The sequence below is a fragment of the Pagrus major genome, chromosome 9 (assembly GCF_040436345.1).
Source record: "Pagrus major chromosome 9, Pma_NU_1.0".
NCBI classification, from domain to species: domain Eukaryota; kingdom Metazoa; phylum Chordata; class Actinopteri; order Spariformes; family Sparidae; genus Pagrus; species Pagrus major.
Genome location: NC_133223.1, coordinates 17,097,617 through 17,125,116, shown reverse-complemented (window position 1 = coordinate 17,125,116; position 27,500 = coordinate 17,097,617). Strand labels below are relative to the sequence as shown.

The window sequence follows — 27,500 nt, the reverse complement described above, 5'->3', positions numbered from 1 at the left end:
TTATATTGTTTTGAGGTATTTATTGGTTTTATTATTGTTGTTGTTGCCAATTTTACTCAGTTTTTAAGCTTTTGACTATTTTAGTTTTGGGAATAACTGTTATTTTCTTTCTTTTCCTATGCAAGATGCCACATATAAGTATATTAATATTTAATACAGTTACTGATTACAGTTACAGTTAATACAGAGAATAGAAATCCCAAACTTGAAGTAGCCGTGGTTTACTGTATTATATTCCACATACCTTTAATTCATCCTCCACTGTCAGATATCATCAGGCCAAGGCCACAGCTACATTCACCCCAAAATCAAAAATACACTTTTTCATGACCAATCTCTAAATCTGTGTCACATAACACAATTTTAATCTTAATTAGGTAAAAAAAACATTTAATGTTTATGTTCTTGATGAACTATGTTGTCTCTTTGTGAAGTTTGAATAGTCAATAATGTCCTTAATGGATAAAAAGCTTCCAAATAATGATACGAGGACACCATCTGAAGTGCAGCAATTTTTTGACAAATACATATTTAAGTTGTTGTCTCCACTAATGTTTACAATTAAGATGTAAATTTATGTTACAATATTAAAGTGTATCATGCAGTCAACTCCAGTGAGTTTCTGTGTTTCAGTCAGATAAAATCATTTCAGTGATGGTTTGTCGGTAAAAATCACAGACACGCTCAGTTAAAATTTGTCAGTAGTTTATTCATCGGTCCAACTGTACATGATGCAGTGAGAGAGGGACACCAGACGATGAGTAACATGGAGGATTACAACGATGCCAGTGCTATGGCAGCACCTGGAACACACCAACTATCAGCTGGACTGGAAATAATAGCCCTGCACAAGGAAACTGTTCAGGCCTCAATATGCAGAGGCACCAAAACAGTGTGTTTGTGTACGTGTTTGTGCATGTGTGTGATTAAAAATATCAGATCGGATGAAAAACACACAAAAATGATTTTTTTTCTTCAGTTCCACAAATGTAAAAGGGTGCTCTCTTGCTTTTCATTGCAAATACTACTTCAGTTCTTTTATTATTTGTCCATCCATAGTTTGCGTACGTTGAAGCGAAGTGAAACGAGACGTGGGAGTGGCCAAATACAAAAGATTAGCTGATTAGCAAGAGTTTTAGTAATTCCGTGTCTACACTGATATCATTATTACCCATACTTTTGTGCAATATCTCTCTTTGCATAGTAAATAAAAGTTAAATGTTTTTTGTTGTTGACATGCACCTATCTTTTGTAGCATATTTTTCTTGCAGATTTTGGGGACTGCCATAGCCTATAGAATTATAAGCCCACTATAGTGATTGCATGCAGCGTTTCCAGTAGAGCTCGAGAACTTGATTTTCTACTAAGAGTTTATGAGAGCAAAAAGGTTTAAGCCGGTATAGTGGGTGTTGATGAGGACTGTTACGTGAGACCTGGCTGGACAGGTGAGCGCCTGCGTGGACAGACTTCATGCCCTCAGCAGTAGGAGAGGCACCACTGGCTGCAGACAGAGGGGGAAAGTGCTCTGTGTGCAACAACATCCATATGTTCATGTGATTGGTTCTTTGGCTTTTGAGTCACTGTTGAAGATACTTCGGGAAGGAGTGGGGGAATCCTGCGACGTTAATCTGACGTGATATCAGTCTGAATCCCTCTAGAACTGACATGCTTCTCCTCGACACCACAGATGCTCTGTCCGCTAACCTTTGACCTGGAGGCTGTGCAGCGTGAGATGACAATTTCGGCCCAAATCACCTTTTTTTTCTGATAACATTGCCAAAAACACCCGCTATACAACATGCTAAGATAAAAAACAAAAGCAATTTATGTTCTTGTAAAATGCTGTTATTACCAAACCTGAACTCTTTGTTTATGTACAATTTTGTTTGTGTGCATTCACTGTGTGAAATACACGGCCCTTATGGGTCCTCACATGCAGCCTCCTTAATCATCTATAGCACCTAGACGTGAACTATAGGAGCTTTGACCGGCTCTCCACTGTGTTTGGTTTTTAACCAGGCTATCTGCCGCCTTAGTTAAATCATTTTTTTTTCTCTTTGTATGTTTTTTGCGGTATAGTCATAGCTTTCGTAGCCATGCAGAGCCCTGCAGAGAGGGCTCTTCATGCCAGGGGGGCCAGCAAGCAGCACGCTTTGTGCGGATAATCATGCCAGGTGAGAGAGTGGTGTGGATTCCGCCTGAACGCCTGTGCACTGGCACTAAAGGATGGAAGAGGAGATCTGTCACTCTAGAGATCAGGGTGTGGGGAGTTGTGGGTTTGTTATATGGGTGGAGGTGGAGTTGAAAAGGCTGCGTTTCTAATGTAACTACGATGGAATTTATTAAAATGTCCACTATGTCTTTGTTCAAGTAAATCTAATGCCAAAGATCAGCAGCAATAAGTGCAGTCCAGCTGTCAGGTAGCCAACTAAGGAAGCCTTGGAGGAGTCCGTCTGTGATTTGCCAGCTCTCCTTGGGTTAAATGGCTGTGGCGTTGGGGTCATACCGCCGTTTCTTCACATTTCTTATGAGGAGACAAAAAACAGAAGTCAGCGTGTGTCATAAGTACATCTGTAACACAGCTAGTGCAACCTGGACAAGCAACCACACTCATCTCTCCAGTTTTAATGCCATAAACAATTAACTATTGTCATATTCAAGAGTGTTTTTTGAGCACTTTAAAAAGCTGAAGACATTAAAGTGAGGAAAGGCTGGTCCATGTTGGAGGCAGTCAGAGGTATTTATATTCACAAGCCTTTACATCCTCATTCATGATGAGAGATCATTATGTTCAGGATCCGTTCCACTTTCCATTTAAGACACTGAGCACTAAAAGAAGTGACCGGAATCCAAACTTTCACCCAGTTTATCGAGCAAAAGAATAAAGCCTACTTCCGAGTTGTGAATTTTGAAGGTCTATGAATATAAATATCCTCTGTTGCCATCTTCCTCTTGTGCGTGCAACATCAGTTGACAAGGTGAAGAAGTGTAGGAGACACGTCTCATTACCAGTTTTGATGGGAAAGACATTAGTTCCACTCAAAACATAACCATCTGGGAGGAAAGAGCTAGCATAAAATATACACTCTATAGAGGAGGGAAAGAGGAGACAACCACATAAACAACAACCACAGCGGCAGCAGCAGCAACAATAACTACTACCACAACAGTGGGACAACAACAACAACAGGAGTGATGCATAACCTCCCCGTACTGTGGCTTGTTGTGGGGCTTCTATCACTCTGTCATGCACCTGTTCCAATAGTAGGCCAGTTGAAGGTGGCACTATTGCTGTGCGTGGTTCATGCAGTGCAATGCGCCGTGTCTGTACCAGGTCTGTGAAGCAGGCAGCAATGGCAGCTGGTGTGGGCGGGTCCGAGAGTCCTGCTCTGCTCTAGGGCGGAGACTGGCCATCGAGGCGGGTGTGGCCAGCCATGGCACAAAGGCTGCGGCCAACAATAAGGTCCTGGCTCTCTCCCCCTCTCTCTCTCTCTCTCTCTGTGGCGCTCTCACTACTTCATTTAAAGTCTCACCCTCAGACAGTAATGGATTGAGAAAAAGATTATGGAAGTGATGAGAGCACGACAACCCCTGGACCAAATCACTGCGGGTTTGGCTCAGCCTTTGTGCAATGAACTGACCTCCTCCAAATCAAACAAGTCAACATGCAGAAATGTTTCGTTTCGTATTCTGTTTTCTCTTAACTTCTTATTGTTTTGTTTTGGTGACAATCATGATGCTTTGCTATCTGGCATGCTTTGGTGGCTGCAGGATTGTAATCTCTCAGTTACTCCTTAGGCCTATTTAGATGTGTAACACCCCTGTTGCTCGAGACAGCAGGCTAATCAGCGGTAGGTTGGAACTTGTTTAACACAATCGTTTGTACAATAGAGTACATTTCCTGGCTACACAGATATGTTAGAGGTCTATTTTTGGATTTCAGAGGGGAAATAAGATTTAAACGTATTAACACAAGCATACATTTAACCATTTAGCTGTTAACTAAGTATTCTTTCCCCTCTGTTATCTGAGCATGCATGTCAAGCATTGAGCTCTGTCCGTCCAATCAGTTTGAGGTTCTGCTACAGATCCACAGACGACCCCCACAGTGTCTCTCCAAATCACCCTTTACACATCTACACCCTTGGACATCACCCACATCTTCCTCCTTATTATTTGTTTATCATTCACCCTAAGGGTCCACATTCTGTAGCAGGAGCTCAAACCCTGGTGTCTAGAAGCAGCAGGGATGCTAGAGTTAGAGCAGGAGAGGCATGCGGCGTGTTGCTTACTTAAAGCCCCATCCAGTCCCCCCCAGCACTATGGCAGCCACAAGGATGGCTCCGGCGATGGAGCCTATTATTAGATTGGTGGCACTAGGACCTGTAAAGGGTTATGGGGAAAAAGACATGAGTTTCTATACTCACTTACTGTATAAAATAACATGTAACTATACAATGACGATTTCACATGGAACAGAAAACATAACCAGAAGTATACTATTACAGTAAAATGACTGAATCTGAGGTTTTTGCATGCTTTTCCAGCCCCTGTTAGTGTGAAGATAATGAGGTAGAGGCCCTGGGAATATTTAAATGTATGAGCTGAGGTAGTGATTATCAGTGGTTTGTCTCTTAAAGTTGTGCACAAGACTAGACCCTGGGTGTCCATCACTAAACAGAGATTGACAGGTGATATTTGTGTATATGTGGCCTGCAGTATGAGCAGTAGAAAAATGTTTTTAGGGGTCCCAGTCACCACACAGCCTACCACTGACTGGACTGACAAGCCACGTCACTAACTGGACACTTCTCAGGACTGTTTTCCATCTAAATGCCCCACATGCCCCAGAAAGGAGAGGATCACGGGAGCAACCACATAACGACTAAGAATCAGAGAAAGAAAGGAGGAAGAGGGGAGGATGAAGAAAGAGGCTTGTAATAATGGGGAACAACAGGAAGTGGCAGGAGAGGAGGAGGAGGAGGAGGAGGAGGAATCCATCAATCAATCACACGACACTGAAAACATCCAATCACATGACAATTATATGGTCATCACCAACACACAAGAAAACACAAAGCCACCGGGACGCACACACGGGCTCAGGCCGGCTCACGAGACCGCCCGCACACTGAGGCACCACTATGAGAGGAAGAGCTGTGAAAGGGTTAAAGATGCTTACTCTATTCCCCACCCTGTGCCTCCAAAAATCACCCCCAGGGCCAGAATGGTCCCTGCTACTGCCCCTATCAGCCTGTTAGTGGCCACGCTCACTGTGCAGAGGGAAAAGGAGCATTATTACCACCCTGTCAAAAACAAACAGCAGGCTTCTGCTTCAAGAGTCATGGATGAAGTCACACCGTTCCCTCTGTGACGCTCCCCGCCCCCCTTAAACCACCTCCCCGTCCCCCTGTGGTCAAAGTGTCAGGTGTACACAATCAAAGTCAACAAATGTAACACTGATTTTTATGTTCTCCTTCAGTCTTTACGACGTCAGTACACCTGTGAAACTCACGGCTAAGAATCTGTGTTGACTGAGAATGACATTGTAATATTGCAGAACATACAGTAAAAAGTTAAATCGTTAATTGAGTGTGCATAAAAGTGTGTTATTCATTCTATCAGGTGCCAGAGAGGGGGAAAGAGGTGGAAACCGACCCTTGGGTCCTTCGTCCTGAGCGGCCTCAGGCTCTTTAGGCGGGTCAGGCATGCTACAGTCTGTCCCCGCCCAGGTGGTGTCACACGTGCATGTGGCTTCATTGTTGCACACCTGTACAGATCAGACAGAAATAGATGAGATGATGAGGGGAGCGTAAGAGCTGTAAATAAAGATGCTGACACACTGAGGTACTTTTTGGGAACTATCTCCATTGGCAACATTCCCAGCTGTCTTCACATCGGGTATTTATAGAAGGTTATTCTTCATCCACAGTTAAAGGTCCAGTGTGTAGGATTTAATGCCGTTTATTGGTGTGCCTGCTGATCGGAAACAACTGAGCAGCCCTTGCCTCACCCTCCCTTACTGTGGCTGAAAAATGACCCTCTACAGAGCCAGTGTTTGGTTTGTCTATTCTGGGCTACTGTAGAAACATGGCGGTGCAACATGACTCTTCTTCCTCTGTAGATATAAAAGTCTCATTCTAAGGTAAAAAAACCCACAATTCTTTCTTTCAGGTCATTATAAACTAATGACAACATAATTATGAATATTATATTTCATTTCTGCCAATAGGTCCCCCTAAATCCTACACACTGGACCTTTTATACAGGCTACCACATAGACACTTACTACAGTGTAAAGATGATCAAACACCAGGCTGATAAAGATAAAGACACAATTGTGGAGACTGATCTGGATTAATTATATCACAGCTCTACAATGGCATTTTTCACACGGTCAGCTTTGTAAAGACGGATATAATTATGCAAACAATGCTAACCGCAGTGTCGCTAACTAATTGAATTAGACAACAATGACTGGAACCAATGAACTACAAAGGGCTGGAGTCCAATATGCTTTTCTCACAGCAAATATTTTGACTTGTGACGGAAGGAAAAGCAGTGTACCACGTACTACACTGTGCGTTGTACAGATATAATTAACTACGGCTCTGTTCCATTTACGTGACAGCTTAATGATGGGCATGGTGCTCACAAAAAAAACTATTCTCAAATACTGGAAGACACAAACTCCACCATGCTTCAGAAAATGCTCGTATGAACTTATTTTGGTTACGTACATGGAGAAACTGCGATTTAAAAATGAAAAAATTAGGCCTTTTCTTTCTCTATTTTGATTTTGTTTACACCAAATCCTGATTGGATGACATGTCCTGCCATGAGCTTACAGTATGTGTCCTTGAAATGTGGTTAAGATGAACTTCTCTAAGTATCCCTCCTCCTGGATGTGTGTCTGTGTGTCTGTGTGCGAGTGCAAGCGCATGTGAGTGTATGTTTAAGTTGGGTTTTGGGTATTGATTTATGTGTGGTTTATATGTTGTTTTTGTCTTGGTAAGTCATGACAGTGTGACAGCATAAAAAAATACCAATACCCTGAAACTGCGCAGCCATCATTCATTTCATTATTTACAGCTGTGATTTTTCTATTGTGACATATTAACGTGTGACACATATTAATACATGTAATACATATTCTATGGAAAAAAAGTTATTAGAGAAACACCTACTGACCCCCGAAAAAACAAAAAAATCCAGATATTTCATTTCAGCATTAAATGTACCAACAACTGAGGAAAAGAAGCACAGCCAAGCAGCCTTTTTGTTACTGTGGACAGAAAATGTGGAGTAGCCTGCCCATATGTGACATGCATTTTCTGTAAATTCACACAGCTGTTTTCACTTACGTGTCCTGATTGGACCTCTTCTAAGAACTGCATGTACACACTGTACTTGTTTGACAGCTACGTCACTCCCTTTTTACTTGGTTACAGCTGTTCGGGGGCAGGACAATTCAAATCTCTGAATCTCTTATTGTCGCATTTATGCTGCGTTCCATTGTACGCTGAACCAGCGAACAAACAATGTTTGGTATGGCGGCACACACAGTGAACAATTAATTTTTACCTTTTCATCACTTTTACTTTATGTAGTGTTTGTGTTGTGAACAATGATGCCACAACAACTTTGTAGTTGCCTTTTTCATTTCCACTCAGTTAATTGTTAAGTCTTTGCGAGCATGCAAGAGGAGCTGACTCCTCCTGTCTCTTTTTAAGTGCCCTGATCTGTTAAATCAGCTGCTATAGTTGCTTATGAAGTTCACAGTGAATTGAAGTGGAATGCAGCATTAAAATCCAAGCTGCCCCACCCAACTTCTAAATGAGCAGAGGTCGAATCAGCCAGAGTGATTGAAAACACCTGTGTTAAAGGGCAAGGCCTTTAAGAAATATCTCAACTTACTTTAATACTTGCTTTTAACCGTGTGAATCCTTGCTTTTACTGAATAGACAGCCAGATACTGTACATATTGGGACCATACAGTGAACTGTGGTGAATTTTTCATGGATTACAAGACTTTAACATCAAAAACCTTGTCAACAACTCTTTAAACAGACATTATTCAGTAACCTTTTTGCCTATAAATCTTATTTGAAGATTATTTTGTTTACTGGTTATAAGATGTTTTACAGTCCCAGAACAGCCACCATCTTTTTTCAGTCTGAAGAGTACTTTATGTTAAGTTTACCGGGTTATGTTGTTAGTCTGAATGAAGGACCTGTCTATCATTTATTGTACAGCCTTATTTAAGTGATGTCCCAAGCAGATACTAAAGAGTAAAGCTTACATGATGGGTTAGATTACAGCAGGACTCACCCCATGGGCAGAGCACACCTGTCCATTAGGTCCAGTAGGGCAAGTGCTCATATTGAGTGACTGGATGGGCAGACACTTGCGGTCAAGGCACATCATTGACGGCCCACAAGGGGTTCCATCCTCCACGTAGCCTAAATCAGTCTCATCATCCAATAGGACATGTCCACCACTGTGAGGAAAGCATGGAGGGGGGGAAAGGTGGAGAAACATGAAGGACAGAGGAGAGGTGGGGAGAGGAGGAGGGAATAAAAACTCACAAAAGGAAGATTAAACCAAACGTGACATTCTATACGTTTCCATGACTTGAACAGGTCTTATTTTGTAGTAAACATGTTTTTACCTGCAGTCTACCAGCTTGCCTTGATGGTTGAAGGAGGCTGGAGTAATTTCTCCTTTCATTATTCCGATACGTGGGTTCCGACCAATGTTTGAACACAAAAGGTAACCACAGAACACATCACTGGAAAAGACAACAGAGAGAAATCTGTACAGATGCCAGTCTTCGACATTTTGACTTGTCAGGTCTTCCCCAACTATCGTCACATTTAAATCCTGATCCTCGTAAGACCCATCTTTTAAATTTTTCATTTTAAATATTTTATTGTATCTAAAATGTCTTTCTAAAGCTCTTGGTGAACATTCGTAGTTTTTAAATGTGTAAATAAACTGACTCGACTCGACTGTCCCTTCAAGAGCTTTTTCACGGTGGGCACCCAAGATTTGTGTTACCTAACTAGTATTTCACCAAATATGAAATATGGTCACAATCTCCCCTTCTGTTCCTGAATTATGGGTTTGAATAATGACCAGAAAAGTGTTTGACCTTTTGGATATAAAATGTCACCACATCATAATTTAATTCTAGTTGATATTTGTCTAAAAATTGTGTCCTTTCTTTCTTTGACTGCCAAGATCTAATCAGTTCATCCAAATGGACAATCGTACCAAATTTCAGGAAATTCACTCAAGAATGACACACACGTCTGTCCCAGCCTTTGGAGGCATAAAAACAGTAGCAAAAGCGTTGACAGGAAACTTCCAACTTCAAACACAGTAAAGTATTGCTCTAAAGCGTCTCCAGAGCCTTGAACAGCAATTTTATGTGTGTGTCATCACAATGCAAAGTCTCTAAGCTGGGATCCGCGGGCACTACTAGAGAGTTTGCCGCATAAAGATTAAACAAAAGTTTTTTGGCATACAAGCTCAGTGAATGACTTTCATTTAATGGCTGGCATGTTGGGGTCCAGCATCCTGTTCTTAAAATACATCAAAATGCTTTTAGGACAATGTTCCTGTAAGATGTGCCCTTTATTGCCCTCTGTTGGTTGGCTTCAAAACAACCTGAATGACTCTATTGTTAGGAATAAAAGATGATCAGGAAGGATCAAAGCCCAGCCTTGATGTAAAAACAGAAAGCACTGTTGTGCTGACATGTATAGTGGAAATACCATAGTTAATTTGTCTTCCTTTTAAACTCACTGTTTGCTACACTGGATCCATTTCTCTCCATCCTTTCCACAGTTGCCCTTCTCTGTGCCCTCTGTGTTCAGCTTCTCATAGCAGAACTTCTCCGAGCCTCCAGACTCTGAGGAAGAGAGAGAAGAGGAGAGCTGCACAGCTAGACTACAAAAAACCCTCTCTTTTCATTCAGCATCTGTGTGTGATGATACTCTGAGAATCAAAGAAATATTAATCTTACTCGACCCCCAGATGTATTTACACTGGTTCTCTCTTGTCTTGCACTCTCCATTGTAGCAGCGGCCCTTCAGAGAGAAAAAGATAGAAAATACACTCTCAGTCAGCTGTTTTTCTGATGCATCACTGCTCCTTTTGGACCAACACGTTTTCTAAAGTCATCAGTCTGCGTACCTGGTTCACCTGGCAGAGGTAACCATCTTGTTTATGAAGATTGGGAGGGCACTGCAGACAGTCACAAACATAAAAAAACATTCGTATTATCTTCAACATGCAAAAAATGAACAGTCTGGAAGAAGAAAAAGGAAAAATGCAACACAAGAACACCTGTCCAGAGTCCCCGGAGCAGGTCTCTGAGATGTCACAGTCGTTCACAGCGTAGCGGCAACTGTAACCTCGTGGATAGAACTGGCAAGAAAAGAAATCAGAAAAGTCTAAATTAAGGTTTCAGAAGTACATTTTTTGTGTTATAAAACTTTCAAGAAAAGACCAAACTCGTACCAGACATGTGTTATTGCAGCACGGGCCGTCGCTGCAGTGCGCCCCGTTGGCGAGGGAACACTTTTTGCAGCATTCCTTGTAGCACTCCTGTAAAACAAACAGTGAAGGAGCCTCATCCGTCTGAACAAACAGACTTCAACAAACACACTTCCTGAAGTCAAAGACACTCACTGCTCTCGCTCCGCAGTCACACTCTTCTCCCACTTCTACAAATCCGTTACCGCATTCTGTCGGCTCGAACAGCTGCCAGAGGAAGACGGGAGAGTAAATGACAGAGCAGTGTGATGTGTGACTCATGACAGCTGTGACGTGTAGAGCTGTGAGAGACTTACCTTGGTGGGCCTGTTAAACAGACACGAGCCTCCACCTTTCAGAAGGAACTCTTTGTAGTCTGTGATGCTGCATTTGGAGAATCTCCGTGGGTGTTGGACCCTGAAGAGAGAGAATACTGGGTGATAATTAACTAGAAAAAAGTGTTGTCCAATGAGGATGGAAGCATGGTTCACAATGCTGCGGGGAGCCATGTTTGTGATGAGCTGCTAGTGTGACAGCAGAGACTCCCACAATCTTTGTTTTTCACTTCTCTGGGGTTTTATTACACTTTGTGTATTTTTCTAAGCTAATTATGACTAACTACTGTCGCTGCTGTCTTTTAGTGTTTACTTTATATCTTTACAAATTCTTCGTACTTATGAGACAAGGTTTCTGCAGGGTCTATTAAAGGAGTAATATTATGCTCTTTTCAGGTTCATCATTTTGTTTTACGTTACTAGTAGAATAGCTTTACGTGCTTTAATGCTCAAAAAACATAAACAAAGAACATATACTGTATAAAACACTGAAGAAAAAGAACAGTGTAGTTAGCCGAACTGCTAACTGCACTGTATCTGCACTGTATCTGCTAAGAACAGCTATAGTTAGCAGCAGTAATCAGTTACTCTAATAATATGCTGCCCCTTATTTGTTTTGAGTATGAATTTGACAGATGGAAACTTCTTACATATGACACTTTAGATTAAAAAGGATGCACAATATTGGATTTTTGCCAATATGTGACATGCCAATATTTTCCAACTCATTTTGGCTGATTGCCAATGATGATACCATATATACCAATATAAAGTATGCACACATTTTTTTCCACCTGACTGCAGAGAACATCAAGACTCTCTTTTCGTGGAATTAATTCATTATTATGTCAACTCTTATCGTGATGGCCCTCTAGCAGATGCAGACATACAATGCTTTTCAAAATGTACACATCTACTGGACAAAAAAAGCAAACTACTTCGTCATCAGTATGGACAAAATGGCCAAGAACAATTTATTATTATATCAATATCCTTTCAGTACTTCCCAGCAGTACATAACAGAAATTCTAAATCACAGAGTTAATTTAATTAATTCAACTTGGACTGGGATAAGCTGACTGAAACTCCACAAAATAGGATTGAAAAGCCTCCTACAGCACAATATCACGACTTGCTTTTATGTGTAACGTCTTCTGACAGCTCGCAATCTGATACAAAAACATCTTACAACTACCATTACTGCCAACAACAAGACTTTTTAAATATATACCCTTTGAGAATATTGTCATAATATTATCAGAATTAAGTGAAAGCATGGATCACTATAAATTCAAATTATGCCAAATTAAGATTTCTGCCAGTGTTACATGCCCCCAATTGAGCAACAATAAAAACACAAAATACCAATGGGAATAGACAAAAACACAACCAGTTATGTCTGAAGAGTGAACAGAATTAATTCATTACTGATAAAGCAGCGATCAAATGCCTTCGTGATAACATCAGACTGTTTAACTGCTACAATTGTTCCACTGATTCTCTCTCCTGCTCTCTCTCTCTCTCTCTCTCTCTCTCTCTCTCTGTGTGTGTGTGTGTGTGTGAGTGTGTTGGACATTACCCCGTGTCCTCCATTATGCATCCAGTCCACGTCTCAACACAACCACATTCCTCTGCAAACGGGAAAGAGAGAACAGAAAAAAACACAGAGACAGAGGAGATGAAAAGAAGACAAACTATTCAAAATAAAATATGTTGACATGATTTTGTTTCCACTTAATCATCTCAAAAAGAATCAGCGTCGATCACCAGATTTAGCACGTGATTTCCAAAGTCTTTCAGCTAGAACCAAAATCCCTCCACTTTATTATTCAATGACGTACGCACAATCCTCTATCAAGCGCTGCCAGTTCTGGGACTTTATAAAGAATCTCTCTGATGGTGGAGCTTGCAGTCTTCAAACATGGCAGCCGTTAAGACTCTGACTTTGCCTCATTAAGCACTGTGATAAAAATATGATCAGAAAACTAATGGCATAAATCCTTCCCAAGTCTGACTCAGCTAAGTATACTTTTGGACCACATTTTCCAAGACAATCAGTGTGTTTCTCCATCTGTCACTTCTGGCACAGATATGAGTTGACAAGAGACAGTTTGATCCAGTCAGAAGGCATCTTTTTTTGTTTTAAAGGCTCCATCTGCTACTTTAAAGACATTCAAGCGCCTGGACCTCAAATCTAAGACAACCCCAGCTTTTCAAATGCAATTTATAGAAAATTGTACCATCTTGTATTCAGGTCATTTAGAACTTTTAGTTGGTTAATTTCATGTAACCGTGAAATTTAAAGGGTAAGTGAACACAAAACATAATAACAACATATTATCCTACTTGAGCCCAGAGCCACTGTATCTAGCCATGCCAACAGTTTGGTTTATTTGCTGCAGTTTTAAGATATCTGCTGTTACGCCAATACAAATGAGAGGTAATTACATTTCTGATGCTTAAAGCACTAAAACATGACAGCTGAAAGATATACAGTATGAAAACATGCCTTTCAAACGCCCAAGTCTCAGATTAAGGAAATTAGAAAAAACCACTGACTTCTCTGTGGACAGTGTTATTGAGATGTATTTTCTACCAAATATAATTTTAAAAAATTGAGCCGTAACAAGTATTCAATTAATCAATTAGATTTACACTATTAAATTAATTGCAGACGATTTTTATTTGATTTTTTTAAGTCAAAATTCTCCAATTCCAGCTTCTTAAATTTGAATATTTTCTGTTTTTTTGTTTTACTCCTCAATGACAGTAAACTGGATATCTTTGGGTTGTGGACAAAACAAGACATTTAACAACGTCATCTTGGGCTTTTTTTTCATTTTCTGACATTTTATTTACCAAACAACTAATTGTTAACCAAGAAAATAACAACTATTAAAAAAAATATTAGCTGCAACCTTAAAAAACTTTAGTAAATAGTACATTCATTTCGCAGACCCTTTTGTCCAAACTAACTTAAAATACATACACATGGCTGCATCTGTGACCTTTTTGATTCCAGCTAGCTCCTATGTTCAATGTCATACCTCTCTCTCTCCTCAGTGCCCATCTGCCTCTTCACCTGTCACTATCCAAAAAAAAAAAAATAATACTAAAAGAAATTTTAAAAATAAATAAAAAAGATGATGTCATGACCTCAATTGAGTCTGCTGGGTTACATCCCTCCCGGCCTACACCTTGAGGTGTAGTCTAAAAGCTGGGTTATCTGCCTGTGCAGTGACTCTGCTGTGGTTTTTTCACACCAGTTAACTCCACCACTGTGGGACGAGAGATGAGGAACCCCAGGGTTATCAATAAAACTATCTGCATGGCCAAATACAACTAGGGGTAAGCAGAAAAATATGTTTTTGCTGTTATTTGTTGTGCTTTTTGCAGAGAATATGAGATGACGTGTGTTTTCATTTATACTTCTCTTGGATGCTGGGTCCCACTGGATACCCAGGTTCTGAGCCAGGCTCTGGGATAGAGACCCCGCCATGGCCAAGCTGTTGCCGTACTGTGGACACAGCAGAGACCAGGGATTATTCAGCTGCAGTCACACAGACACACACTTTGATATGTGTGGACAGAGTGACGCTCCACATTAGACAGACCTCATTGACCCCTACTCCACGACTCGCAGAACACATCCCTCCAAAGTATGCTGCGCTGCTTCTGCGGTAGTGGAAGGTCACATTTCTACAAGGATGATGGAAGACAGAGGTAGACACCGATAAAAACATCACAGAGGATTAGATGAGTCAAAAAGCGAATGTAAATATTCACAATGCTGTTTTAAATTAAGCCACATGTACCATGAACTTGCAAAAGCATACAGGGAGAATATTACAGGAACAAGGTCAAAGCATGCATAAAAATTATGTCAAACTTAGATGTTGGTCAGTTATTTTATGCAGCAGCTATGTTTATTGCATCCAGCCTACACACTGTAAGTCTCTAGTGGTTGAATCGCAGATTCAGGTCAATATTTTTATTGACTCGAGGCTATGATTACACAGAGCGGAGTACAAAAAACATACTATTCAATAGTGATGAAACAATGACACCCAGGAGGAATGAAGTGCAACAAAAGAATGACAATAACAAAATTAACTTAAACACAGACGGATCTTTTAAATGGTACTTTTCTCAATAGTTCATGATGTTTGATTTTCTTATATTTAATAAAACAAAATACACAACCATCAGAGAAAAATCTGAGAGATGAAAGAGAAATAAAACTTTAATCTTGGCTAAAAAATGAAAGATTTTCCATATCAATAAAGAAGATGCATCAAAGTGTGAAAGAAACAGATTTAGTTTAAATAAACTTACGAGATGAGGTGCACAGCGTCGGCGTGGTGTTTGATGCTCTGCTGCCGGTACTTGGCGAAATCCCGCAGCATCTCCAGCGGCCGCACGCTGATGGGGATGTGGTCCTTGTCTGTCCAGATCTCCACGGCAACGAGCACCACACGTGTATGTAGTTGCTCTTTGAAGACCTGCCATTGAAGTGCAAAGTGAATGGGAGGAATAAAGAAAGACAGAGAGAGAGAGAAGGGCAGAGAGACGCAGAAGCAACAGCACAGGGAGAGGAGAACAACACTGGGTGTGAGTTTGAATCTGTTCTGTCTGAGGAGGGCAGATAAGGGTCTCAGCACACTGGGATAAAGGAGGAACAGGGGAGTGTTAATGCATGTGATGACAACACAGAGCAAACACTTATGGCGGCTGAATGACCGTTACAGTCTCCATTAAGACACGTGGGGATTTTCAGCTGTACTATACTGAATAATATATCGTGGGACGCACACACACTGTAAGGACATATTCAATAATGCATCTGTCTTGTATTGTAAATCAATATTTGGACTGCACTACCATGGGTGAACAGTTATAGTCAGCTGTACTCAGCCTTCAAACTGCAAGAAACAAGACTAATGCTGTGTTGCACTCAAAGTCAGAGGTTGGAATTTCCCAGATAAAATTCCCAACCTCTGACCTCCAAGCATTCCAGGTGCATGATGTCAAACGTAAACAAAAAACATGGCTGACTATGACAAGCAGATGTTTCCTTGGCAAGTGTACACACAAATAAACCCTCAGCAGTCCAGCCTCCTTGCATATATAAACAAAACAGAGTAGGAAAAACAACGCATGTGGTAACAGGCGCCATTACATGTTTTATTTATTTTATACTTGGGAAAGTATCTAAATACAGTGATGGAATGTAACTAAGTACATTTACTCAAGAATTGTACTTAAGTACTTGGAGGCAAATATAGTACTTTTTACTCCACTACATTTATTTGATAACTTTAGTTACTGGTTACATTGCTGATTGAATGATGCATCAGAGCAACAGTAGTGCATAATTAAATACATTTATTTGATCAGTGATCACATAAAAACAACAACAACAATGATTTCGATAACAATGCTGATCTGATAATCGGTCAGACTGATAATCATTCGAATCCTAGTACACAATATATAAATACATTTTAAATGTATGTATCATTTACTTTTACTTTTGGGTACTTTTTACAACACTGTCTAAATATTCTATCCACTCCCCTTATACAAATACTGTAGTCTCCTACCCCCTCTTCATGTGTGCTGCCATTGTTGTGTGCTGTAAGACAACTGCTTCTTCAAGAAGTCGGGGTTGTTGATTTGCCCCGTGTTTACAAATAGGACTTTGACTGGCGTTCCAACCTACTTTTTCTAGCAGGAAAGTTTCAAGTTCAAATGTCAGCAACAGACAAACCTGACTAGCTTGTTGTTGCAAGTGGCATTAGAGGAAAAGTCAATCTTCGGGATACATTTTTGAGGGAAATTGAATGGGTGTCCCAAAATTTGTGTCTAGAGCTGGTTGCGCTAGATGAAGAATCAGGGGATCACCAGATTCATTAGGATTCATCCTCCGGGGACCATGAATGTCTGTACAACATTTCATGGCAATCCACCTGGCGGTTGTTAAGTTATTTTAAGTCTAAGCCAAAGTGGTGGACTGACCCACTGACATTGCCTTTTCTAGACCAACAATGCTACCGTGGCTAATGACAAAATGAAAAAAAAAATGACAACTGTATGTGTGTAAATTCTGAAATGGATCAATAAACCACACACTACACATTTCTCAAAAGGTGATTAAAGGGTTTACTCACTGCATCCACAAGATTCACCACCGACTTGGCAAAATTCTTTGTGTGCTGCTTGGTCTTGTGTCGTTTATACTGCAGGTATAAAGAAAAACAACAAAGATATACATGTGTAAGCTGCAATGATTTGATGATGCTGGCTCAACAAGCCGATGGGCTATTTCAGAATCTACTGTAAATATGCAATGGTGTAAATATTTTCATCAATGTGCAATTGTGTAGATATCTTTGGAGTTTATATTTCCCATTTATACTGTTTATAGTGTTCGTACTGCTTTTCTACTTATATTTTTTTTATATTTTCTACTTATTTGTTATTACTGGTTTTAATTGATGCTCTCTATTTTTGCTATTTCCTTTGCTGGGATTATCTTATCTTATCTCATCTTATCTTATCTCCCTCTTGTGGGATGAAAAGCAGAGTATGTATGAAATATTAATGAGTTTTCATATATATATTGGAGAAACTACCAGTAATCCAGTATGAAATGATCAAAGAAAGTGAAAGCAGATATCTATTGTTGTTGCTGCTTTCAGAGAGAACACATACCATACTGTGGTCACTGACAATCATGATCTCCAAATACTTCATCTCCTCAAATATACTGCGAGGCATCTGTAAAATAAAAACCATCATAAGGTGTTTTCTTTCAACAGTCCCATTATGAAGTTTGTCCTTTAAAATGTATATTATTACAAAGTTATGAAACTCATTGTATAAGAATTCAAGGGTGGGTGAACTCAAGTTTAAACTCAAGTGAGATCAGGGGACTTACAGCTCGCTTTTTCCTGCGCTTCAGCCAGGACAAGTCATCGAGCTCTGAGAAGAGTTGCTCCTCCTCAACTGTGAACACACACACAAGGAACGAATGACAAACAACAAACATATTAAGAATTTACAACCGGGTATGCCTCTCTCCCCACAGGGATGTGTTTGTCTTGTGTTGGCTTTACCCAGAATTTAAAATGAAATTGTTTCCCAGAATTTCCCATGAAGTACTGTTTTGATTAAGTATACCAGTAAAGTAGAAATAGAACTTGGCAAAAAGATAGACATGCAACTTAGTCCATCAATCTTAACACTCTATGATTACTTCTACTTGATCCCACAGTAGTTTTCACTTTGTGACTAATCAAAACTACATTACATTAAAACTACATGTTTTTTTTACCAACTACTAGTTAAAGCTCCATTGCTACAACCCCAGGATGCACTACTTGTGGACATACGTCACTGCTTTGTGATGTATATACTTAAGGGGGAAGGCAATGTCAGGGACAAGAGAGGTGTGGTGATGGTCATAGGTGACGGACTGACGTAAGAGGGTGGACGACACTGATGGAAACCCTTACCCGGTTCATCTGAATCATCGTTCCAGTCAAGTGTGGCTGTTCTTCTTAATTTGTGAGGCCTTGCAGCTGTATCCTGCATGCGTGAGGGAAAGTGTTAAAAGATTTAACAGGAACTGGGATGGGAAGGCACTGACACTGGTGAGGGACAGTGCTCACTACAAAAACAGTAAAGATTCAACTTTCAAGTAACACAGAACATTAAAACTTAAGCCTAGTTTCCACCGAGCAGTACGGTTCAGTTCAGTTCAGTTTGTTACCTATTACAATGGTTATTTTTGCCTTTCTTTGTTATGGATGGTACCACAAGAACCGCTCCATGCTGTCTTGTTTTACATTACCCTTCTGTAAAAGTAACTAGCACACTGATCTCATACTGCAAATCACTGATTGGTTAATTGGAACAAACTTCTTGCCGTGTGCGCTCTGTTCTCAAATTTCCCAAACTCCTGTTTTTTCAGCAGTCGTCTGTCGTGCTGCCTGCAGTGTTTTCTCACTAGTTTTACTTGCAATTAACAACCACAAGTGTGTGCTGTGTGTAGAGAATGTGTGCTTAAACAAGAGGGAGAGAGTGGCAGAAGAGAGACAGTGAATGCGAGCAGAGCCGAGCAGAGGAGAGAAGGTTAGTGGTTTGAACATGTTGCCAATCTGACATTAATGTACAACAAACTTCACAGTGTGTTAGTTAATAAATGCATCAGCTTCTCAAGAGTTAAGACTGTTTCCCAACCGCTGGAAAACAGGATGAACAGGATTACCCTCCCCAAGCTCTGGTAACAACCCAGCCTAGATAAAGAGTACTGTTTGCAGTGGAAAATCTGAAGTACAGATTCATAGGGTACTATACCAAAAGTATTTTTGGTGGAAACACGGCTTTGGTGTAAGTGAATATTAAACAGATGAGGACAAATAATATTGAACTGTGTGAACATTTTGAGAAATTTCATTGTTTGCTCTCTTCCCAAGAGCTGGATGAGAAGATCGATAACACTCTCATGTCTTTCTGCTTAATATGAATGTACCCCCAGCAGAAGGTTAGCTTACTGTAGCTTAGCACAAACACTGAAAACAGGGGGAAGCAGCTAGTCTGTCTCTGTCCAAAGTTAGAAAATCCACCTACGAGCAGTTCTGAAGCTCACAGTATCTCGGGCTGGTTATGGACCAGACTATTTCTTTGGCCAAAAAGTAGTCCCGCACGACAACAACCCCGTCTTTTAAAGCAGATTAAACAAACAAGATATAATGTCTGTGGTCCATAAAAATGATTTTGAGAAGGCTGAATAACAAGCTAAACACATACAGGAGGATGGCAATAATATCTTGATACTTTCTTCAACCATATTGCTCAGCCCTACTACAAATATTTATATTAATATAATAGTATCTTCAGTTATAAAAACAATTAAACCTTTAAACAATTTCCAAAATTGAGTATACTAGAACATAAGCCATCCATCCAACATGTTAGAATTCACTCCAGACATGCTTCGTTGTCTCATCTCATTGGCAGATAGGATTTCCTGAGGTGAGTATGTAAACAGCAGTAACAGCAGAGGGAGTTGTGCATATGTGGTGAAGGTGATGCGACATTAGTAGCAGGACAAAACCTTTGTGTGATACAATATTGCTCCTCTGTGCGACAGGAATAACTTACGATTGAATGAGTCTGTTGTAAGGGCTCAATTAGATACATATAGACTCCATCATCAAACATCCCACTGCCGGGCAGAGAGAGGGAAGAAAAGGGAGAGAAGACAGTCGATACTGAGTCAATAGAAGCAGAGATGAGTGTATCCAGAGATATTCTGAACATGGCGAGGATTATACACAAACTCTGCTGTTCACTTACTGCAGCCCGTTGCAGGTAGATAAGGCCACACGGGAGTTCTCGTTCCCTCTCACCTGGCCGTGGTAGTAACAGTGCTCACCGCCCTAAGGGAAGAAGACACAGTGCTAATGCAGCATCACAGCAAACACCAGCCATAACACACCAAATTGTGCATACATCAACAGATCTCTTACATTCAACATTACATGGTGAATGTGTCATATTTCTTCCTTAATTATCATGTGTTAGAATCTGCTTACATCTCCAGGGAGGTAACAGCTTGTCTCACAGATGCCGATTTTGGTATATTTGCTATGCGTTTCTGTAGGGGGGTTGGTGCTTGTTAAGATGTGCAGTTAATGCATCACAAAGGTGGGTCCTGGCACTATCTGTGACTCAGCTGTCAGATCCAGGGTGAGCAGAGGACATTCTCCCCCCCCCCCCCTCGCTCGCTCTTCCTCCTTCTCGCTTCACCCATCCCACGCTGCACTGATACTGCAGAGGGCTTTCTCTCCCTTGTCACGTGACCAGAGCTCCAGCAGGAGGATGCAGGGGAGCAAAACCCTGCTGATTCAGCTACAGTATGCCCAGCCCAGCCCAGCCTGAATCAGCAGCAGCAGCAGCAGAAGCCATCTCTCATTCCCAACCTGTTCCCTCCCTTTCTCTACCTCCTCTATATTTCTGTTCTCTAAAAATCATATACTTTATATTTCTGTTCTCTAAAAATCATATACTTTTCATCACTTTCTCTCTATCTATCTATCTATCTATCTATCTATCTATCTATCTATCTATCTATCTATCTCATCACTCTTCTCCTTGTACATTCTGTTCTTTTTCTCAGCTGCAAAGAACATTTCTTGGATGTAGCTGCAGTAGTTTGGATGACACATGACAGTAGCAGTGTTAATTCGATTACAAGAAATCTTGGCAATGACAGACAGCATGCAAACTGATTTACAGGAACTCTCACCCATCCCTTTTTTTTGTTTTGTTTCAAAGCCTATTTCCCGAAGATGAGACAAAGCACATCTGTGCTTCACAGACAATGTGCATGACTGTACAAAATAAAACCAGCCGGACACATTGTACCAGCTGACGGAAATGCAGAACCAGCCTCCACTAGAACAAGAAAGATGCGTCGCATTTTTAGTCATGACTATAGAAGACGTTACCTTTGACAGAATGGGCTTTCCCCCCTCATAGTGGATCTCAACATAATCTGAAGACAGCAAGTCACTGTGAAAAGAGAGATTTAAGCTGGTTAGGGTGGGAGGATGTGATGCAGCGACAATAAAAGCAGTCTATCTGTTTTTCTGCTTTCTCTGACTCACATGTTGTGGTTTTGAGCTAGCGGTGAGCCAAGCTTTGGTTGGCGTTTAAACAAGAATACTCATCACCGCTGTGTGCCTGGATTAGCCTGCACAAACACTCCCGTGGCATCCCAGAAGTGTAGCGGAGATGTTAAATGTTGCCTGCCTTCAGGAAAAATTATGATGCATTTACTTCTGAGGATAATTAATCATCACAGGCAGAGGCCGCACAAACAAAACCGCATTTGGTGGAGTAAGAAATCTTTCAAAAATATGTAAATAAATACGGTCGTAAACAAGGCGCAAAAAGCAAAGCTGCACACTAATTTTGCAAAGTGGCCACAAAATGACACAAGATACCTAAAAAAAAAAAAAACTGAAACTACATTTTACATGAGTGGTTCTTCCTCAAATCTCACAAAATTAGATCAGTGGTTGAGAAACGGTACACATAACAGGAACAGAAACAACTAACTTGGTCTGAAAGCTGCCAACGAAAGCCTAATGTGATAAGTGATTGTGAGGCCTCGGCTTCACCTTGAACACAACAGTCCTCCCGGCAGTTCCCGCTGTCTGAGTCAGCGTCCCTCACCCGTTCCACACACTCAATCTGTTAGCTGACAGCTGACTTCAAGGGATTTCTGCCACAATGGCGCTTTTTTTTTCTGAGTAACCTTGCAAATCAAAAACATCCTCCTCTCTGGCGTCGCAGCACAAAAAAAAAAAAAAAGACAGACATGATGGATCTGTCTTATGACACAAGAAGTGTGACATTTCTGAGTGATGCTCAGTTGCATGCAAGCAGGAAGTGCAGCATTATGAGGGGAGGCATGAGCGGCGTCTGTGAGAGATTCCTGAGTGAGGGGCTATTTATAGCCTGCCAGATGAGGCAGGGCGAGGAGAGTGGGCCACGCTAGAGTGCACTGGTGTTTGTATGAGTGTGTGTGTGTGTGTGAACGGTGGACGGCATTGCAGTGCATGATGGGGTAGAGCACTGGAATGTAAGTGTATCGCGATGTGTGTGTGTGTGTGTGTGATGTCTGTGAGAGGCTGTGAAAGCGAAATGTGTGAGGACCATGAGAAGGGAGTCCTGCCCTGAGGTCTCTCAGTCCACAGGAGACTGAGTGCCACAATGCAGCAGCAGCAGCGGCAGCAGCAGAGAAAAGGTAGACAGAGGCGAGGCAGAGAGGAAGGACCAAAAAAACTGCAGGAGGTTCTCACGTCTGGCGCCAGATCAAATGCAGCTCTGAATCCTGTAGTGAAACATGGCGTTACCTTTCTCTAACACACAGAAATGTAGATACTCTGAAGAAGGTCCAACTGCATAAAAAAAACATCTTCTCAGTGTTAAAAAAAACAACTTTCTTGCTTTGCAGTCAGAGAGGTGAGCACATAAAGTAGCACCTATTGGCAGGTTGCAGACCTATCTATATTTAGATCAGTACTGTCGCAGCTACAACACCAAGCAGAATTCAAACCCCTGTTCTCACACAGAAAAGGCACACACCGGAGTTAGCTCATGTATCTCACAGATAACCTACGGTACGAGCAAACAGCTGCAAATCAAGGTCACACTTTCAAGCCTCTCTGCTGCTCCTGTAAAAAGTTCTGGTTGTATTATGTCTGACAATGTACAGGACAAGACATCTGTTAGACATGATGAGATTGTGTGAGCTGGACAAGAGGTGTATATGCATCTGTCTCTACACTACTTATGCCACAGACAATATTCACCTTTGCCTTTTAGCACTTACACAAAACCACACTGAATATATCAATTTAGAACAGAGTGAAGACAGAAACACTGAAGATATCACAGCAGGTGATGACACAAGCATCAACTCTTCAGTACACACAGTCAGATATGTGGTCTCCAAACAACATAGAGCTTAATAGCAATTTAATCATAATCTCCTATATTATCTGACCTTGTAAGACACATTCATGTAATTGCACATAGCTGCACAAATCTGCACTTTGTAGGTTTCGACGGTGGCGTTGAAATGATGCTCAAACTACAAAGAAGATGGCAGAGCATCATTCATCAGTGCGTCAACGGCTAGCAAGCTAAATAAAAATGTCCTCAATCAACCAGGTAAAGTGCTCCAGTACAGTGTTGAAACTACGCTATGAAGTACAGTTATGGAATATAATTCAAAGACAGTACTTAAGTACAAATTTAAAGTGCTTGTGGGAGAAAAATATGATTCTCCCAGGTCATTAAAGAGGGAGGAACATAGGTCACAGACACTAAGCCTGCTAACATAGATAGATCGAAGGCCTCTTTACAAGTTGTACGCAAACAATCAGCTTTGCCTTGGCTTGGTTCGTCAGACATCTGTTCCGTAGAGATATCTACAGTAGCTTTGACTGACCAGGTTGCAGAGACCATGAGATATGCTCCTCATAGAGCAGTCTTTACTATCCTTATCCAGACTTTAACGTCTGTACAGGGTACGTATGACATCCTATTGTATGAAGACAGAATGACCTGGGAGAATCATATTTTTTTCCCACAGTACTTGCTTGAGAATTTCCATTTTCCACTACATTTTGGAGGTAATTATTGTACTTTTTACTCACTACATTTATTTGATAACTTAGTTACTAGTTACACTAGTTACATGCTGCATCAGAGCCAAAGTGCTACATTTTTTAATTAATTGATTTGAATTCCTATAATCAGAAAAATGATGAGTATCATATCTGAAAATTGGCCAGGCTGATAATCAGTTGACCCATAGTATACAGCATAAACATACATGGCAATATATTATAATATACTTTTACTTGTACTTAAAATGAACATTTATCACCCAGGTTCGTAACATTCCCTCGTCGGTGGCCCTGGATTTTTGTGGATTGTTAGACGGGAAAGCAGCGGGCTGCTAACCAGAAACTGAATACCAGCACAATGACTAATAATCCAACCACGGAAAAATCCAAGTCTTAACATCTAAGAGCAGTCAGCCGTGCAGACAATATAAAATTACAATATTTTATTACAGAATCCAGTCTTGAATTACATTAAGGGACCTGAAATTCAATTAGCATTTCTAAGTCCTTGTTCACATGCACATTAAGCCTTCACGTATGTAGACCGGCTACTTTGTGAAGGGAGCAAATCAATATCATTGAGTGTCCGGAGCCTCGTGTCTCCAAACGGGATAACTGTCTCTCTGCTTAGTTTGATGCAAACCAATTAAACCTCATTAAAGATTGAGACTTTGGTTTTCCAAATCATTCGGTAGAACAGTTTCTCTTTGTCTGTAGTCTGGCAGCTGAACTCAGACAGCTCTTAGCACTTCAAGGAATCTGGAAACCAGCGCTGAATTACAGTTTGGCTGATTACGTTATCTTAGACTGACGCTGCATTAATCACTGACCTGACATATAATAGTACATATCATTTACAAACAACAGCCATCCACAGATGGGAATCGCAAGGGTTGTCATTTTTGGATTCAGCTATGACACACTGCTTACTCACGGATACATCCACAGCTGGTTCTGGTCATTCTTAATGCCAGACTTCCACTGTTGCCTTTTATATGGTCAGACCACTTAATGATGTTAAATCCATCTCTGCTCAGCATTCACTCAACTTCTGCAGCATGCTATGTCATCAAAAACACGTAGTCCATTAACGTAGTATAACTAGACTATCATTTCCCACACTGATCATGTTTAGGATGAGTTGGAGCATATAACAATCTGGCTCTTTTGCTCTTTTTATACGTGACTCCAAGTTTTCTGGATTTCTCCTGAATGATGCACGGCAATCAGAGTTTTCCCCTCTGACCGTGATTTTGTGTCTTTCTGTAATCCAGTGTTCATTTGATTCTATTCTTGTTCAATTTTCCTAAATAAAAACAACAACTTGCAGTGCACATTTAGCTGACATCCGCCCTAGGTTTAAATTATTAAAGCTAAAAAGCCTTGCATTAAGACATGAAACCCGAAATCACATCTTTTCCTTTGATGGATTCTTACAATGTTTTGTACCTTATGCTGCAGTAGCTTCAATCAACTCCATAGAGGGTGTCAGTGTGGACTTGTTCTGACAGAAATGTTTGGACAATGTTTACACAACTTCTCTTTAACCTCAAGAAGAGTAAAGATACTGACAATTTTCCTGCAATCCACACATTACTGTCAATATGACCTCGATGGGAGATACTGTTGAGACACACAAATGGGCTCTCACTGGTAGTCCAAACACAGGTCAAGAAGTTTGTAGTGATTAAAACAAAATTCTGTTTTCGTCAACATGTTGTTCCAATAGATGTGGCTGCTGAGACTCTATTATAGAGATTCAACATCATTTTTATATGATTATTTCACAACCTTGTCTCTAAATCTGACTGAAACCAAAAAAGGAAGTGGCCCTCTGTTAAAGCCATTATGGTTAACTGTGAAGGGATCTACAGCTGCAATATTCCTTTAATAACCACAGTGGCTGACTAGCTATGAAATAAATCATGTTAGCTTCAGTGAGTTACTGTTGTTCGATGAGATGAGGAGGACTTACTTGTTCAACGCTAGATCCAGAACAAACCTGGAGCCAAATGCCTCTAACTGGAAACTGGCTTGGGCGAGGTGGACCGCCTGTAATGGAGAAAAGAGCAGTCACTGCGGATGAGAAGTGGACAAATAACAGATGTGGTGGATAAATGGCAGATGGTAATGTACAGTGGGCACACTGGAAGAAAGGCTTCCTTCGGCACGGGCGCTCTGGCATCGCTCCAGTTCTTAAAAACATCGAGCTTGACTGGGATGGGTATCTCTGCTTTGTCTGACAATGTGCAGCAAGATTAAATTAGAGTTAACGAAGGCACAATACGGACTCAAAACTGCAAAGCCTTGACCACACAGCAAGAAATAACTCCTCACTGCATCCCAGCATCAACCTCCCTCACCCATCCCTCCTCGATGCTGGCTTACCTTGCCCTCCGCGGCTTGGTTCTTGGCCCGGGTGTCCAGGTCATGGTAGGTACTCTCCGAGTCCTCGTTTAGGTAGTAGATCAACCGTGAGGGATAGGTGATCACATGCTCTACTGCATGGTGTGTACTGTTGTCTGTAGCAGGTGCTGCAGTTGCCTGTTGCTTCAGCAGGGCTGGCACTGCGTCCCTCTCAACCTTGTCCTCTACTCCTTGAGAATCTGCAAGAGAATACCCACCGCACAGGCGTTAAAAAACACCCGGCCGGTCCTCATGCACACATGCATGCACAAAGAGCCAGCTGTCATTCTTTATTCATGAAACACATTGATAATACTGAGGCGAGTGGCCGTGGCTTCATTGCGATTCTTCAGGACACAGTTCAGTAAGATTGGTGACATACCCCATAGTATACTGACAGCCACGTAAGGCAGTGAAATTGATTTAGAATACAGAATATAAATTGCTTCATTTCACTGAGAGGTACTTTTGATATGCTTATTGGCAAAGTAAAAAAAAAAAAAAAAACTCTGCAGCAGACAGATGAATGCAGTGAGCATTATGCAATACTGATACATATAGCCACAGACAAACAACCGCATACAACATGATGCACTGGAGCAAAAAGACTCTCAGTGACTTTTAATGTAAATGTGCTAATCACACATAATAAAGAGCAGATCATCTTTTATAAGCTGAACAAAAGATGCTGAGATGCTGTAGTCTGCCTCATGCAGCATCACGCCGAAGACGCCGCATATTAAATGAAACACTTCCCTCTCTTTTATGTGGGAAACAAGGCGATGCTGTGCAGCAGCAGTAACATCGTCACATATCATTTTAAAGCCACACGCAAGAAACTCAAAGGTGCATTTAATTAGTTGAAAGTGACTAAAATAAAAGCCAGCAAGGCTCTCTCTTTGCAATACGTACCGGATGACGCTAGTGATGGATGAAGCCAGGGCGAAAGGATGCTGACGAGCAAAGTGGCCAGAAATATCAAATGCATGATTCATATTTGATAACT

The 27,500-nt window shown here is 41.0% G+C and overlaps 1 protein-coding gene across 1 annotated transcript; it reads right to left on the bottom strand.

Moving 5' to 3' along the window:
* Positions 1 to 688: 688 nt before the first annotated feature.
* adam23b (ADAM metallopeptidase domain 23b) lies at positions 689 to 27,500 on the bottom strand. Its single transcript, XM_073474274.1, has 26 exons — positions 27,407 to 27,500; positions 26,477 to 26,694; positions 26,064 to 26,140; positions 21,395 to 21,458; positions 20,241 to 20,323; positions 20,046 to 20,109; positions 18,395 to 18,467; positions 17,818 to 17,885; positions 17,592 to 17,657; positions 17,048 to 17,116; positions 15,213 to 15,379; positions 14,492 to 14,576; positions 14,307 to 14,394; positions 12,457 to 12,508; positions 10,860 to 10,959; positions 10,699 to 10,770; positions 10,528 to 10,614; positions 10,354 to 10,434; positions 10,201 to 10,251; positions 10,031 to 10,094; positions 9,811 to 9,916; positions 8,672 to 8,791; positions 8,332 to 8,500; positions 5,659 to 5,770; positions 4,293 to 4,383; positions 689 to 2,524 (listed from the first exon to the last, which is right to left on the bottom strand). Exons 1-26 carry the CDS (start codon positions 27,480 to 27,482, stop codon positions 2,479 to 2,481), a joined length of 2,349 nt encoding a protein of 782 aa, XP_073330375.1. The 5' UTR covers positions 27,483 to 27,500; the 3' UTR covers positions 689 to 2,478.